Source organism: Thunnus albacares, chromosome 19, assembly GCF_914725855.1.
Source record: "Thunnus albacares chromosome 19, fThuAlb1.1, whole genome shotgun sequence".
In the NCBI taxonomy this organism is placed as follows: domain Eukaryota; kingdom Metazoa; phylum Chordata; class Actinopteri; order Scombriformes; family Scombridae; genus Thunnus; species Thunnus albacares.
Genome location: NC_058124.1, coordinates 22,634,577 through 22,652,158, shown reverse-complemented (window position 1 = coordinate 22,652,158; position 17,582 = coordinate 22,634,577). Strand labels below are relative to the sequence as shown.

The 17,582-nt window shown below is 37.4% G+C and overlaps 2 protein-coding genes across 3 annotated transcripts; both read right to left on the bottom strand.

Moving 5' to 3' along the window:
* Positions 1-873: 873 nt before the first annotated feature.
* rpl11 (ribosomal protein L11) lies at positions 874-6,027 on the bottom strand. Its single transcript, XM_044335291.1, has 6 exons — positions 5,983-6,027; positions 4,803-4,953; positions 3,971-4,077; positions 3,110-3,241; positions 1,712-1,822; positions 874-954 (listed from the first exon to the last, which is right to left on the bottom strand). The coding sequence occupies exons 1-6, from the start codon at positions 6,010-6,012 to the stop codon at positions 925-927; spliced, it is 561 nt and encodes a 186-aa protein (XP_044191226.1). The 5' UTR covers positions 6,013-6,027; the 3' UTR covers positions 874-924.
* Positions 6,028-6,907: 880 nt separating this feature from the next.
* Positions 6,908-17,582, bottom strand: LOC122969525 (cyclic GMP-AMP synthase). Of its 2 annotated transcripts, XM_044335264.1 has the most exons (9): positions 14,708-17,582; positions 12,799-12,956; positions 12,467-12,699; positions 11,729-11,951; positions 11,297-11,427; positions 10,392-10,545; positions 10,151-10,250; positions 9,035-9,157; positions 6,908-8,210 (listed from the first exon to the last, which is right to left on the bottom strand). In XM_044335264.1, the coding sequence occupies exons 2-9, from the start codon at positions 12,938-12,940 to the stop codon at positions 7,793-7,795; spliced, it is 1,524 nt and encodes a 507-aa protein (XP_044191199.1). In that variant the 5' UTR covers positions 12,941-12,956; positions 14,708-17,582; the 3' UTR covers positions 6,908-7,792. The 2 variants fall into 2 exon arrangements, with proteins under 2 accessions (XP_044191199.1, XP_044191200.1); XM_044335265.1 differs by lacking the exon at positions 14,708-17,582 and having other exon boundaries at positions 12,799-13,428.

Below are 17,582 nucleotides of genomic sequence, written 5' to 3'. Positions count from 1 at the left end.
AACTAATTACTCAAGCACAGTACCTACCACTGACATGGAGCAAATTAACTTTCAACAACTACATCAGATACACCAGGTTTTCCTACAATTTAGGGATACAAATAAGTTTTCTCTTCATTTTGCATTGTGCATGTTCCACATTTGAGTTGTCCTGGTCATATTAACTTATTAAACCTGTTTCTTATTACCAGACCCTGATATTTAAAAAGTGAGATGATTGAGTTACAATGCCAGGTCTACAAATAGCAATGAGCTCATCTACATTCAATGCACCAACCCGACCCGTGAACACATCATTGGCCAACACTGCCAACATGTGGTTACATGATGAGGTCTGCCACCGAAAAAAGTCAAAGAAACGTGACCCCAGCAGGAAACACTGTTGATTTGTCAAGATTTGAAGTAATCAGGTGATTACACAGCTAATAAAGAATATCTTTCAGTGCACATTAGAAGTAAATTCCACACATACAGATCTGTTTACTTGTCACAGTGGACAAAAATCAGGTGTATTGAGTCCTATGTGCTCTAGAGGGAGCTTTAATGTGAGAAAATAAACTTCATGATAAAATAATGTTGACTTGGAGACAATTTTTTTTTTTAGCAAAATGCAGACTAGGGTTGTGAATACTGTTTACCAAGTATGAAGGGTCTAAAGAATTATAATTGCATTGTGGGAAGCGTGGGATTTTAAAGAGCTTGGCCCATGTTGAAGACTACATATTAGGTTATCTCAACCTCTGCTGCAACAATGGCCCTTATCATTTTTAAAATATTTTACAATTCCTCAAACTTTATGGAAGCCAGCACTGACACTAATGCTCACTTACACACCACAGACACACAATGAGGAAGAACACAGGACAACAAAAATCATTTTTTCCCATTTTATTACTTTGTTACAAAGATCAAAAAGGTGGTCCTTTACTTGCCGGGGAGGATGATACCGTCATACTGAAAAAGAAATAAGAGACAAATGTTAAGATTGTGTTTGACAGCATTTCAGCAGAGAAAATAAAAAAGCAACTTGACTGTTTCTGAAAATAGCAGGTCAGGAGAGAACTGAGCTACAGGAGCAAGAATCAACCCCCAGTAATGACAAAATATTACAAAATAAGATACACAGCTCTTCAATAATCCAGGTGAAAGTATTAAAAACAGCAACTGCATGAACTTGACACTAACCTGACCCCTAAATTCAGTTACCAAGCTATTTATGAAGCATGACTGCAGCTGTTGTCAAGAAATTACAGCAAGACGGATGTCATCTTAATAAGCAACTCTGGTTAAAAAGTCTCAATTTTATGGTTTCTAATTTTCTGCAGAGTAGCCACCAAATCTCCTGTCATAAACATGTATGCATTCAACATAAAATCAAAGTTGAATAACAAACATATTAGGTTTTCTTCCAGGAAATTTTCAAGACACATTCAATGATATTTCTCTCAGTGGATTCATTTCTAGTCATGGTTACTTAAGTTTGTTTATGGCCGATTATGAAACAAATTCTTGGAGCTGTTTCAGCCACATACAGATGAGTCACTCTCACCGACTGCAGCTGGTCAGTGTTGCAGCACATCTGGACTCAGCTTAACTTCTTTCTCTTCCTATTAGTCTCTAAAATGTTTACTTTGAAGTTCAGCAACACTCTAAAAGCTGTTGCACAAATTCTCAGATCTTTAGGGACATGTGGGAGCCTGCAAACACTCACTTTCTGCTGGAACCAGCGCATGGCCTCCTCTTTGCGGATGCGGTGTCTGAAACCGATGCGGCCTCTTTTCCGCTTCTTGTCGGCGATGCTGAAGCCGGGTCTGCCCAGAACCTGAACACAAAGAGGGGAGAGAGCTGGTCAGAAAAGCTTCAACTACACAAGAAAACATTTCTGCATTACACAGGAACACTGGAGAAGCAGTTAATCAATAATCATATCAGTCAATATTTGGTTACTTCTGTTGAGATTAAATCTAATTTGACCTCAGAGCTGGTTGAATTAGTCAGAAAATTCAGGGATTCATTCTGTACACTTCAAAAAGTCCCTAAGAAGTAGGAATAGAGTTTAATTTACAATGATGTGAATTTAAAAAGCAGCACAAACTCACATTTCAGGGGATGTTTGAAATTTTTACTTGATAAAACTTTAAAGAGTAACAGGTTTCTAAATTGTCATCTACTGTGGTTGTTAAAACAACATTCTCAGAGAAAACGTGTTTATATTCAAAAGGAATTTATAGTATTATTTTTGGCATTTGTACCTCTGACACTCAGCATTCAGAGTTTTTCAATACTTTGCCGATACAATATCTATCCAGCCCCATCAACTACATGCAAGCTGAACGTGGACATAATTTATGTCACACAATAAACATTAGCACAACCAAATTCACCCGACTACCAGGAGAAAGTAAATAACATTGAAGTGTTGAAGTATAACCACCAATTGAGCTAATTAACAATTAATACAAATAGAAAATGTATTAATTTTAGCTGCTGAGACACTTTTCACAATCTTCTCATAAACTTTAAATTTTAGCAGAGTATCAATATGAAGTGATATACTAGTCATGATCTACCAGTGCTGCAAATACACAGAAATACAGACTGTAAGAAGTGACGTGAGACCAAAACAACAAAAAGCTTCATCTCAGGTTGTGCAAAGTGTCAGTGAAAAGAAAAAACTATTAGTTAAATAAATTAAAAATTAACCATTCACTACAAACACCTATTTCTTGGTCTAAATCATGTTTACTTTATTACTGCAACCCTTAATAAAATACAAAACTGTTTATCAAGAGATTTAGACGTTTACTTGTCCCAAAATCACGGAGGAAACAAAACTCGACTTTGAGATGCTCTTTATAATTTCAGGGCCATAAAAGCCATATTTTGTTCAGCCTGAAAGATACTCAGCCACAATTTCGACAGCAAAACACAAATACTTTTAACAACCTCTCAAATATGTGATACATATTCCACTGCTTGAATTTCAATGACACACTTAAGTCAAATCTGTCCAAATTATGATTCATCTTTCACATGATAAATTGCCAAATTCATTTAACTATAGACTGAGACACCAACCAGCTATGTTCAGGATATTTTGTTCACTCACCACGTAGAAGTCCAGTCCGTAGATGCCGATGCTGGGGTCGTACTTGATGCCCAGATCGATGTGCTCCTGGATGCCGAAGCCAAAGTTTCCGGTATCTGAGAAGTTGTTCTTTCTCAACTCGTACTCACGCACCTGGAAGGAGGAGCAGCAGAGTGAGACGTCTTTATAACAATAACATGCTCATAACATCGACACAGCAGTGTTTCGTCCACCATGGTCGGGCTAGTCTCTGCTTGGGTCACGTCATTGCTAAGAAACAGTCCAATAAAAGCTACACAAACAGAAATTCCTGCTGCATTTTTTCCACATGCAATTTTTGTGGGAAGTTGATCACAAAACGAATGTCAGAGTGTGAACTGTAGATAAGATAAGCTGCCAATGACATCTACTAACCTCAAACAAGACTGAAAATATCTGAACATGTAGTCAGAGTATGAGGCAAAATAATTGTTGGGTTTTTTTTCATGATGAGCTAATTAACAGTCCTTCACTTCAAGAGAATACTGAAGTTTAACAGAAACAGGCCAAAACTTCACTCTGACAGATAACTAGGGCTGTTGCAGCTGTTGTCAAGGGGTCGCAAGATAAATCTGATGGGTTGCAATATGAGTAAAAAGAAAGGAAACAAGAACATCTGTTAAAACAAAACTTTCTTTCTAAATTACTGATATTTTGAACTCTACAGGCCTCTAAATACCTTTCAAATGGAAAAAAAAAAATCAAAAGGAACACAAATCTTTAGATAAACTCTGTCATAGACAATCAGTGACATGTGACAAGGAGTCTTTAAAAGCCAAAAAAGGTTGGAAACTTCTTATCTAGGAAGTGATTCAGGCAAAAATATGACATTGACTTGCTAACCTTGAGTCCCTTCTCCAGGATCTCCTCTGCTTTGGCTCCACGGACGGTACAATGGACAGCAATCTTTTCATTTCTGCGGATACCGAAGGATCTCACAGTGTAGCGGGCTGCGAGTGAAGGAAAGAAAATAAACGTGTTAAATACATGTAGTGTGATACATCTGTGAGATACCTATACATTCTGCAAGCTTTAACTTTTCTGGACCACTTCCACTTTATAGCTCTCCCTCACTAAGACTTCTAGCTGCTCGCTCCACTTTTAGCTGTGTGTTTAGTGTCTTATTATCATGGCAAACGTCATCAAGATGGCATCAGGCATATTACTCACTCTGTTTACTCACTTTTAGCAACTATTTCTGTACCAGAGAACCCCAAAGTTACAGGTTTAACTCGCCTGACATCAACTTCTCTACAGCAACAGCAGACTGAAGGGTCTATAAACTCTTGGTAAATAAATGGTTGATGAAAAGGTAATCATGAGTTTCCTTTTCTTTTTGTACACTTCCTGAGTTTGTGTGTGTTGGTTTGATGAGTGTTTACTGTTATTGCTTGTTTAACCCGACTTAAATTAATATCTGCCATCTTACCCCTTTTCCCCTCAGAGGATCATAATGGAAATAAGCTTTTAAGGCTTTGAGTTTTTATCCCATCAGGATTGAGTGACTGCAGTCTTGTGTGTACTTTTATTGTTGTCAAATAAATCTGTCTATCTGGCCTCGGAGTATTTACACCTTTTAATCTTATTTTACTTTCACCACTTTTACAGACATTTTAAAATTACATTTTTCACAGCTCGGGGCCTCTGAGTCTTCACTCCACACACAGACACTCACCCTTGGAGAAGACGGGAGTCTGTCCTGTGAGCTGCTCCAGCACTTTGGCAGCACGGGTCAGTCTGTCTCCGCTCTCACCGACGCAGATGTTAAGACAGAGCTTGCGGATGCGAAGCTCTCGCATGGGGTTCTCCTTCTTCTCACCCTGGTCCTGAAAGAAAATGATAAAACAAAGATTTAGTCACACGTTTTAATGATTCAACATCTCAGTAACACCGCAGAAGCACCACCTGTCTATAGAGAAGTACCCACACATTACCGACTGCTGCTACCATGTTGAGTTCACCTACTACTATTTGTAAGCGAGCTAGGCTGTAATATTGTTAAATTTAAGTAAATACTGACAGTTCAATTTGCTCTGCAGTTTTTCTGGTGTCCTAGCTCTGCTCTCTGTCACATCAAACAGTATCGGCCCATCACATGCCTGTGTTTCCCTGCAACTTGTGACTGTTTACTTTTGACTTTCGGTGAAATGAGTCCGTGGATGTTGAAAAAGCGAACAGAGCACGTAGATATCCTCCTAAAAGCCTTAAATTCTCTTTAAATGAACGTTCAACACATGTATATACACACACATCTACAGTCCTTTCTGTCTTACATTTTGTAAACTAACTGGTGACGCCAACAAGAAGCATCCACATTTCTTCACTTATTTCTCAGAAATTACTCTTTTTAAATAGGTTGTGAGAGGAAACGCTGAATCTGGTTGCAGTATCCCACACTGATGGGTCAAACAGAAGGCCAGGCGACCACACAGTTTATACAAAATTTAGCCACAAACTGAACAAATTGTGTGCACACAATAACAAACATGTTTATTGGTTTAACATGGGCCACTTTCTGATTAAGGAGATGGGCCACAGCTGCCCTAACAACTTATAAACTACGTTCTGTTACCCACATGATAGGAAATATAACGAGGATAATGCGTCTTGCTGAGCTTATGTAAATATTTAGCAGATCAACACAAATAAGTTGATACGACTTTTAAGAAGACAGCTACGTGTTCTGTTCGTGTTGTCGGCTGAAAATCTCCAGTTAACTCGGTCACAAATTGAACCGATACACCGGCCGGAGGACATGTCCGTACATATCCCCGCTGCTAGCTTAGCCACACATCTCCAACATGTCCGGAAATTTAACAATAACCTCCCAAAAAACACAACAAAACAACACACACGTCTACTATGCAGAAACGGCGTCTCCACATTAATGTAATAGTGTCTTTTATGACAGAATATAGCGACAGTTAATGGAGAGGCAGGCAGTGTTTCGCTACAGCTAGCCGATTAGCATCACTCGGGTTTCATCTTTATCAGTTTCTAATTATTTATTTCAGAAATACGACTCTAGTTTGATCATCCGTCAGTGTCTCTAAACTTCTGTACAACAAACAGCCGTTAAAACGACCCCACAGCTCCGATGATGGTAGATTTCTACTCCGACTTGTCAGCTAAATGCCGCCGTATAATGTGAGACAGTACTCACCGCCATGTTGGATCACTAGAAGAGGACGTTACGTTTCCGGCGAGAAGAATTTATAGTGAAGTGTTCCCCGCAAACAAGCTCGGAAAAACACCACGGGTAAACGCAAGGGTTCCGCTTTACGCACTGAAAGCAAATTGATACTGTAAAACACAGCAAATTATCGCAAAAAGAGGATAAACATGAATATTCAATTTATTTTTTAATAAATATACTAATAAATCGATGTATTTAATGAGTAATTTAATGTTGTTCATATAAAAACAGCAAATGAAATAAATTATTGGGGAGAATTTGCTTCAAATATCCAATATAAAAAATGTTGCACCTCGAAATACTTGATTACAAACAAATCCCGAGATGTCTGTTTAAAGCCACTCTATTGGTGTGATCCAATGAATCATAATTTACAGAAAATAATAATTCTGTGGACTTGATATGTAAAACATCCCTAAACGATTTTTGAAATGACCTCCATACTATTTTATCTGAAATTTGGAAAGCTATTTCTTAATGTATTTGTTGTATCAATACTTTTATTGATTTGCCATTATGTCTGCAACTCAAAACAAAGACAATATTATCATATGAATATTTTGGCAAAAATTTAAACCCACATAAGTACATTTTAAAGCAGAAATTAAATGTTATGCAACATGTGTATGTGTAAAATCCATAAAGTACTATAAAACCACTGACCGTTTGTTTTATTTATTAAGTTTTTATTTTCTCATCAACACCTGGTGTATTACTATTGTTAATATTTGTTAATATATATATATATATACAATAAAAACAGTAAATTATCATCATTATCATCTCTCAGTCACAGACCACACACAAATACTCTTTATTCCTTATCATTATTTATTATTATTGTTATTATTATTGACCTTCATTTCTACAGGGAGGGGCCATTGAGAGCATGCTCTCTTTTCCAAGGCTGCCCTGAATACAGAACATACACAAAATAATACAAATTTTTTGTTACATCACAAAAGACAAGGTACAGAGTTTAAGTCACAAGCAATCACAGTGTGCTGAATGTTACAAAAACTCTGCATAACAGCAAAATACACCACAGGATGTCAATAGGATAACAATTGGAGCTTGATCCTAAAACACAAGCAAAACAATAAAAGTTAATAAAAGAACATTAAATCAAACAGGAATGATATCATGATCTGAAATGAGGAATGAAAGACTCAATGTCGGATAAAATACTAAGACACTTATAGACACATTTATAAAACAAATTAAATGTATCATCAATGTTATTTAAATAGTGGTTTCGCTCTCTTTCATTTCAAGTTTACTTTAAATACATTTTTTTTTTTAAATATCCTTTGTGACTGCCCAAAATATTATGAAAAGTCCTAAAATTGTGTTATAGCACACACACACACACACAGATGAGATGAGGGAAATCGGTCAGAGATAATCACATTTTTTACCTGGTATAAACCATAAAAGAGGTATCAGAGGTAATGGCCTATTTAATATAATCAGAGTGCCTCCTCACTTTCCATTACTCGCCTAAGAAACAGGGCACAAACCAAAGCTGCAACACTCACCAAGACAATATTATTCATAAATCCGGCGTCCAAATAGTGAACTGTAGTCGGTGGGGACGTCTGTTTGGTGGGCTCCTCAGCGGAGACACCTGCTGGAGGAGTCAGTTGTGCCAGTGGTGGGACAGGAGCTGGAGGCTTCAGCAGGGGCAGACCCTCCCTCCTCTGCTCCTGCAGGGCATTGATGAGGAAATCCAGCGCTTTGCGGGGGAACACGGCCGGGGAGAAGAGGTTGCATATGGGGACGAAGAAATGAGGGAGGACGCCAATAGTGGCATGGCCCTCCAGAGCCCCGAGGAGCTGCAGGAAACAGGAAGGAAGCTGTCGGCTAGTCCACATGGAGTCCTCGCACCTGACAGACGAGATGCAGGGGGAAGAAGATGGTATGACAGAAAATAGCTGATTGAATGAATGGAAGGGAAATGATGACACTGGCAGCTTTCTGCAGTATGTAACACAGTATTACAACTACTGCTACTACCACAACCACTATTACCAGTCTTACAACCAGTGCTACTAGTATCACTCCAAACATTACTACTATTGACACAACAAAAATACCATTAATGTACCATTAATAGCAAACTGAGGCTGCAAGTAATGATTATTTTTTTAATGAATTAATTCACTTTTAAGTCTTTCAAATGTCAGAAAATAATGAAAATGCCCATCATATCTTTAAATTGTTTGTTTAGGTTGAATATATACCAGATATTCAATTTACAGTTATATAGAAAGCAGAAAATCATCACATTTGGGAAGTTGGGACCAGGGAAGATTTGGAATCTTTGCTTTATAAGTGACTTAAATGATTAATCGATTATTAGAAATGTTGTTGATTCATTTTGACTTATTATTTTACCAGCTAATCCTACTGGGTCTACTTCTGTAGACGCGTTAATATTTCTAATTCTAGTACTATGATTACATCTGCTAGAACTACAGTATTACCACTACTACCACTACTACCACTACAATCACAACCACTAACAGTCTGTCAGTACTATATCTAGTAGCACTACTACAGTACTATTACAACTGTTAGTACTGCTACTGACACTATAACATCCACTAGTACACTGTTGGTACTGACACTGAAACTAAAACAGGTACTGATGATCCCTCTACAGGAGCTACGACTGCTACCTATGTCCATTCTTTAATAACAACGAGTACCTGACGGACAGGTTGTGGAGGAAGGCGGTCTTCCCATGGTACGAGCAGAGGTCATCCAGCTCTTTGGGAAAACGTTGTTTCAGGCCCTCGATCAGAGACTTGAGGAGCATTAAGCACTGCTTACTGAGAGACAGAAGATTAAATCATTTATTGTAAAAAAAAAAAATTAAAAAAAATCTCCAAAATAAATAAAATTATTTAAGTAATTGAAATTATTTATTCCAAAATATATATTAAGAATATTGAGAGTGACTGCATTAAAATCAAGTGGCTGCAAAATAAAATGTCCACAACTGTCAAAATTGCTAAAAATTATTATGGATAAATTCAATTTATGGAGAAAATAATATAAAAACTAAGAGGTAACATTTATTTGCATGAAAAAAGATGGATGAAAAGGCTGAACTATGTTAAATTAACATACAATCATACGACCTGAGGTAAACTAAGCTTACTCTGATTATTTGTATCTGTAGGTATATTTGTATTTATGTGTTAAATTTATTTTATTCAGTCACAACTTTTGTTTAAAAAACATTAGGTGAAGCACGATTCACCAACTGGAAAACATATACATACAGTATATGAATTGATAATGTTGAATAGCATGAATGAAAAGTTTTTATGTTGTTTTTTAAAATATTGTGACATGTTTAAAAAGCTTTGGAGACTATTATTGTTTCCTTTTTCATATTACTTTATAAAACTCTTATGTCTCTGTTATTCTTTTATGTTAATGTTGATTCTACATGTTTAGTTTTTTCTTGTTATGTACTTTGTCGCCTTTTTTAAAAAAATACTCCATTAATACTGATGATTTAATCAGTTGCCTTCTTGTAACAATTTGACTTCTAAAACTGATATTTACTCATTTGTATATGAAACTTCTGAAGTGAGAAAACCAAAGGTTTATGTTGTTACTGCAGCGTCTGACAGCATGTAGGTATTGATTAACACTGACGGGTCAAAATTTTAGTCATGAGTGTGTTTGTCCTCTCAATAAAAGATGCTCTCAAGCCCTCACAGATATCAACATGACCTGGACAATAACTTAATATATGAGGAGATGTAAAAAAACAAACAAAAAACAAAAACATAAACAGTTCAGAGTCCCACCGGCAGCATTTAGTGGAGTTACTCTCACAGCAGGTTTTCTTGTTGCCGTGGTATGTGATGATTTTCTTCTCAATGAGAGAGAAAGAAATCCTCCAACTCTCTGTAAAAGAAAATCAAAACAACATATGTACATATACTCACACTGTGGTTGTTTATTATGTATATAAATCACACATAAATGCCAAGTACAGTAAGTTCAGATACTACATATCACATGTTTGGAGACATAAATTCTTCTCACCTTTGGCTTCCTCGCTGAGGTTTCGACCTTTGAGCCTCTTTGGTACAAAGAAACAAGGAAAAGTTTTGATTTCTTGGCGAACCTTCTTCCCCAACCAGTTGTCCACATCAGGGCCGCTACGGACAGCGATCGGCCAACCCTGTGAGGGGTGAACCTACGTACAGAATCATGGACAAAATATTACGTCACAGTAGGTCAATAAGTGTGAAACAACAAAACTGTCACTATTAGTATTTTTACTTCTGCCTTTACTTCAGTGACCATTATTGCCACGATAACTGCTACTACTGATATCACTACTAACATTACCACTACTACTGCTAGTAGTGTCACTACTACTACTACTAATACTACTATTACTACTAATGATACCAGGCGTGTAACAAGTATTCAGATCTTTTAACTTACAGTAGAAATCACAAGTAAAAGTTACGCTTTCAAAATGGATCCTCAGAAAAAGTACAGAAGTATTATCAGTAAAAATCTACTTTATGTAGAGTTTTATAGTTTTATATTATAGTTTTATAATTAGTTTTATATTATAGTTACTTATTTACAGAATTTAATTTATTACAATCAATCAAACTTTATTTGTATAGCACCTTTTGCACAGTTTAGCGCTTTAGAGATAACAAGTTGATAATAAGACGATTTGAGACTAACGCACACAAGAAAATAATAAGAAAATAAAAATTTAATTTAAAACAAATAACATACATAAGAGGGAATAAAACATCCTGTATTTGTGAGGGAACAAAGCTACAATCCTAATTCTATCCAGTTACAGATTTTGAGTTTCTCTCCTCAGTTTCTGTGATCTGGGAACCACGGATGATTTTTTTTCTTTCTAACACTTCCGATTCTGGCTGCCATGACAAAAAAAGACAACAGATAACATGATTTACCTCCAGAGCAGGAACCACATCCACAGAGATCAGCTCATCACTGTTGTTTCCAGGTCTGCACAGAGACAAAGTCACAGCCGGGGAGTTGGGACGCTTCCTGTTCACCTCCCAGCGACAACATTTATCAGGAACTGGATGTGCAACAAATCAAAACAAACGAGAAAGCTTTTTTTTAAATATATGATGTTAGAGATAACATGGGTGAGCTCTCTATAAGGGTCTGTGGAAGTCTTGGGGAAAAGCCTTTATTCTATTTGGCTCTTGGACATTTCCGGAGAGTTGAATTTCTTCCATTAAAAGTCAGATTATTGTCAGGAGGCTCTGCTGAGTGTATACAGACACCAGCAGCAACAAAAGAAAGTGAACAGTGAACATAAATGATTGACAAAAACTAGAAAACACCAACAGAGAGCTGAAAGTTGGTGATCGAACCTTTATAGGTCTTGAGGAACTTGCGGACGAGGCGATACACCTCGCTCAGGATCTTGCTTGATGAGATGGTGAGCTCATTCTCCAAAAGGAAGGCTCGTATGGGGCTCCGAGTGGGCCGCGCCAGATCAAGCCGGTAGAAAAGGCCGCCATCGAGCTTTGTCATCTTGAGGCGTGAAGGAACCGGAAGCTTCAGCATCATGTCGAACTCATCAGGGCTGTGGATCTGAGATCAAATGACACATAACGTCTTCTAAGCACTTTAATACCGGACGACACATACTGTTAGCTGAGTAAAATCCATTATGTCAAAGCACCACAGACCGCTGGGTGGAACACTCAGAGGATTCAAGACAGGAGGGTCGAGCAGATTAAAGGGTCAGTTCACCCAAATTACAAAAAATTATACATATATATTATTGGGGAATGTTTATGCCTTTTATAGACAGTTGGTAGTAAAGAAATGACAGGAAATGAGAGGAGGGAGAGATGGGAAATTACATGCAACAAAGAAAAATCCAGAAAATCCAGATTTTCATACCTACAAACTGGAATAATATGCAGAACACGTTTGTACATTTTAAATTTCATTTCATCCTATTCACTTCCAACTGTTCTTGTTGATACATTTGTTTTAAATTTGAACCATTAACTTCATTATTTTACTAATAGTAAACTAAAGTAAAAATAAGAATTGGAGTCACTGTTCACCAGTCTCTGTCTGACGAGTCGTGACCTCACCTTGACCTTCTCGAAGTAGCTGCCAGACGTGAGGAATTCGGCTGTCTGGAAGAAAGGTTGCTCGTCATTGCTCTTCAGGAACTTCAGCAAATTCTCACGGAAGTCGTTGACCACCTCTGCAGCCCAACGGCGGTCTGTCTGCCGGATCTTGAGGTCTTTAGCGTTGACTTTGATCCAGTTGGCGAGCTTCGGGGAGATGGAGGCCAACTCCTCGGCCACATAGGATTCCTCCACTGCAACGTGATGCATACAAGGATGAAACTTTAGCCACCTAGACGCTATTTTAATGCCACAAACTGAATTCTTAAACAAAAGTTTGCCTGCAGCATCACCTGGTTCTTGCTGAACTTTCTGCCGTTGTCTTACTCCAGCAGGCCCTGAAGGACTTGGCTTTCCTCTGGTGTCTGCAGGATGCTCTGCTGCCTTGGTCGGTTCGTCCTCCCTGAGGTTCACGTCTCTGTCCTTGCCATCCATAACTCACCTGTTTAGCCTTGAACAAACATGTGCAGACATCACAAAGAATAACTCCACTGAATATTCAAAGACACTTATAGACGTTTGGGTTTGAAAGGTTTTAGTGAGACTCTTCATGAATTTCTAAAGGTTTTCGTTTAGACTGGTATGTCTAATGGAAACCAGTGGAGACTGTTGTGCTCTAATGGAGAAGAGAGCATCAGAGCACCATCACTTTAATATATATGTCACTACATGCCTGATATGTTTTGTAGTATTAACTCAAACTTAATTAACTTATTGACTTAAGTTGGACAAACAAAGAAGAAAGAAAAGTAAACCTTTACATTTTATTTGGTCAATGTCTACTGATTATCTTTAAAAAACACAAGTTGGTATAAACAAAGTAATTTCTGTCAGTTTTATGTCATAAGAGCAAAACTTTGTTGTCATTTCTGCACATAACACTGCAGCTCTTGCTGTAATTATGTGCCAAAAGACATGGACAACTTGTCACAAACACAAGAAATTGCATATATTTTTACTTTTTGTTTTAATTCAATCAAATTCTCAAATGTTTGCTAAGTGTGTATGAGTTAGCTGTTAGTTGAACAAACTCAAAAACTAACTTAACATACTTGACTTAACAATTTAAAAAAATGTCACTAGTTTTTATGTCACTTTGACAGTCCTGAACATTCATGTAGAGCTTACACTTACAACTTCTGTTATATGGATGAATTGGACAGCGATTACAGTGACTGGTGTCATCTTTTCATGGACTGATTACCACTTATTGTAAGTCATGTTTGGACAAACGTGATGAATGTGATATAATGGACCAAAAAAAACAGGCCCAGGCCAGAGTCCTTGTTTGAAGTGACTGTTGTTAATGCCTTTTGTTGGAAAGTTGAATTGCTCAGTCAAAACTAGGAATGTTGTCCTGATATTGAGTATGATACGACTTATTATTCTCTACATAATACTGTAGAGCTTCATAATGTATTCTTAGACCACAGTAACCCAGACAGCATACAGAAGTGGGCCGCTTAAGACAATGACGTGGCACTTCAGGCCTGGACAAAATGGATGCGAGCCTGAAATGGCACACATGTAAAGTAGCAAATATGGCCTAAATATCACAAATCAAATGTGTGTGGCAAAGGTGTGGTGGTCCCAGGTATGTGTATTACGGATGTGGGACAGTTCTGCTTTATCTGGTTGGTTCTTGGTTGACATATGGCTTGTTTGTGGCTCAGATCTGGGAAGCCTGGAGCGGACCGCCCAAGTGCCATCATTCCATGTGGTATGTGGGCCGGATCTGGGCCTACTAAAGTATGTTAAGTAATTTAAATATGATTGACAGCAGGACAGCTCTGCTTTAGGCAAATTCAACTGCATTACAGGTTCCCTTTGATGTGTTCGGCACTACAGACTAGTACAAACCAACTCTTTCAAATTGTAAACAAAGCCACTGCATTCAGTCTGTAACCTAACCCATCACAAACCAGAGGAAACCTTTACAAAGCCACTGCAAACTGGAGACGCCGGACCAGAGTGTAAATGAAACCATCATAATTCAGTACATCCAACAGTGGAAACCATTACAATCCATTACAGAAAAATTAGGCCACTGATAGAAAACATTAAATTGACTAAAGATGTAATTGAAACCATTAGATCAGCATCTGCCTCAAATCATTACTTCATGTATCTAACGGTCTCTGGTATTATTAGTCTAATCTGTTCATGTGATCATTCAAACGACATTAAAGTGGTTTAACGTACCTGTGTTGGAGAAGCTGTTGTTGTAAATGGAGATGATGGATGTGTTGTGTGTACAGCAGTCTGTCCTCCTCTCTCTCTGCAGTGCGATCCACTGACTTTCCCTCACTTTCTGTTTTCCTGAAATGGGAACTGTGCCTTCTTCTTCCAGCTCCACAGCAATAAACGCTTCTGACAAACAGCTGTCAGTTGCGCAACTCCACTGATAAATAATGATAGTGACAGTCAGGAGCTATTTCTCTCGCTAAATATGCACCCACACATAGTGGGCCAATAGATTCACTAGTGTGTGTTCGACTTTAAAAGAACACGCCTTAAAATTTGACTACGCCAAAACACCTAAGCAACCTGGAAACCTTCCCTCTTATAAAGTTTCCTTCTCATCACCAGGTTGTTTATCTCTTGTATCTGAACTATTTATTTGCCATTTATGAAAGTAATTTTGAAATGATGTGACAGCAGCATGAGCAAATAGGATTATGACAATAATCTAGTGTATAGTTTAGTGGATTGTATGTTTTTTTTCTGTTTGGAAAGGAGAAACAATCTCTGTTCCAGTATGAGAAAGAAACCAATGAGAATTTTTAGCTTTTGAGCAAGTTGTTCATCATGAGTTTTACTGGACAATCTGCTATCTTATGGGACCAGAACAGCGACGGTTAAATTTTCACATCGAAAACAAAACCTGAACTGAAACAGGAAATATTGAAACACTTTTATTGGAAAAATGTGTATTGGCACTGAAGCATTGAAAAAAGTTCCACTGAAAAATAAAACTGATTGGTTATTTAGTAGACCCTAATTAATCAAGTTGGGCCAAACTTGCATCTGATTGATTAATTTGGGCCTACTAAATAATCAATCAGATGCAAGTTTGGCCCAACTGGTAACATTTGAAAAAGTCACACTGAAGTGAAGCATGGCAGCAGTACATCAGAGCCTTCGAAGTAAGTAACTTTTTACATATACGTGATCTGTATTTTTAAACATTATTTTCCACATTTGATGTGTTTAACATAATATTTAAGCAATGAAAATGTTATTTTAAGCAGTATATATCTAATAGCACAAGTTTAGACACAGGATTTTTTTAAAGTCATTGTCCATTACAATGGTCATCAGGTCTAAAGAGATGTAATCTGAGCAAGTCTATTTATATCATGAAAATTAAGTTTTGACATTAAAAAACAATGTATTTGGAATAGTACATAACATTAATATTTGTCCAAAAATTTATCATATTCAGGGTATACAGCAATAGAGATCCTGGAACTTCTGGCTGATGTAAATCTGTTGGAAATTGAGTCTTTGGATAGTGTTTTGTTTTCTTTGGAACTGTTTCAAGGCTGCTTACTGGAAGTAGAATGAGAAAATGAGCATATGACATTACTGTTACTGTGGTCAGCGTTTCATTAGTTAGTCACTGTTAAAATATTACATCTTTTCAGTGTTTCCCAGTTCTTTTTTAGAGAAAACCACAAATATCAATAAAAACATAGTTATGAGATTTCACAGCTGTTTGGACCTGATTTCCATTCTAATGAACATGAAACAAAGCAAATACAGAGTTGACTTTTGATTTGATTTGATTTATTTTTTACATGTAATATGAGTAAAAAAAATATAGAAATAACTTTTTCCATGGCCGGAAATAATTCAGGTGCGAAGGGGTTAAAAAAAACACATGCAAAAGCACTGTTGCAGTGCGTTTGCCCTTATCGGCCACCGTAGTGTTGCCGCAGAGGGCCCTTGTCGGGGGGCAAGGGCCGTCTGCGGAAGGGGACGGGGATGGCATCATGGCGGAGATTTTGAACTTGACTGTTGTAATTTCTGCTCTAGAACTGTTGCAATGTCATTTTAATAAGATTAGACATTTTTTCAGGCGAGCAAGTAACTATTCAGATTCCCAATATGTGAACAGTTTATCCAAATAACGCCTGTTTGTAAATCTGCTGAGACGTTTTCGGAGATGTGAGGAGCCGTTGACCAGCCGGTCATCTGGCAGCAGTAGCTGTCCGACTCCTGCGTCGTCAGCCCGGGGGGGGAAATGATCCGATGAACCGATATGTGCAGCTCTTTGATGATTCACCGCTGGCTCTAATGTCTCCAGAGCATATGATAAAGTTCCTTTTGGATGATAAATGTTGGTCTCACAGATGAAATCTTAACAATTGTAGCTGCCACATTAGTTTGAATGTAAAGTGAAGATTCATGTTTTTACTGGACAGAAAAACAGCTGCCTCTGGGGCTCAATATGTAAAGATATTACCACATTTCAGTAAAAATAAAAGTATTAAAATGAACAGAGGAAAAGATGCCTTTGACATAGTAGATAAATAAGCAAATCAAAAGAACCTCAATTGAAAATCAGTCATGATTAATGAAAGATTCTGGATTGTGTCTAGTATCATTTTTTTTAATTAATAGGAGGAACTGGGGAACTATGTTTACTATGTTACCCAGTCTTTATACTGGTCTGTTCATCACACATTACTTACAGGCTTCTCATGTGTTTTAGGCTCACTTTTGTCCCAGCTCTAATAACCCTTTACACATTAAAATTTTCATAGTATGTAAACATACATTAATAAACACAGTACACATATTTTAACAATAGGTGGCCGCATTTAGGAGCAGTTAATCCGTCCGCTGTGCCTTCACTGTTTTATATTATATGGTGTGAATGTGTTTATTTCCTGAAAACTTAAATGTATTCAACTGATGTTTCCAAAACTCGGCAGATTCCTCCTTCAACGTCTCAATGGGTCTCCTGTCGATTCCTCTGCACTTGTAGATCAGATGGCAGTGGTGGAAAGTACATTTACTCAAGTAGTTGAGTACAGTTTTTAGGTACTTGTACTTTACTTGAGTATTTCCA

What these genes read in the sequence shown, in the direction of transcription:
- rpl11 (XM_044335291.1), bottom strand. Translation starts at nt 6,012, where the DNA reads ATGTGGAGACGCCGTTTCTGCATAGTAGAC. An exon ending in GACTCCCGTCTTCTCCAAGG is followed by an intron (nt 4,078 to 4,802) that starts GTGAGTGTCTGT and finishes CTTCACTCGCAG; the next exon opens with CCCGCTACACTGTGAGATCC. An exon ending in TGCGCTGGTTCCAGCAGAAA is followed by an intron (nt 955 to 1,711) that starts GTGAGTGTTTGC and finishes TTTCTTTTTCAG; the next exon opens with TATGACGGTATCATCCTCCC.
- LOC122969525 (XM_044335264.1), bottom strand. Translation starts at nt 12,940, where the DNA reads ATGGATGGCAAGGACAGAGACGTGAACCTCAGGGAGGACGAACCGACC. An exon ending in GAAAGTTCAGCAAGAACCAG is followed by an intron (nt 12,700 to 12,798) that starts GTGATGCTGCAG and finishes ATCACGTTGCAG; the next exon opens with TGGAGGAATCCTATGTGGCC. An exon ending in CTCCACAACCTGTCCGTCAG is followed by an intron (nt 8,211 to 9,034) that starts GTACTCGTTGTT and finishes CTCGTCTGTCAG; the next exon opens with GTGCGAGGACTCCATGTGGA.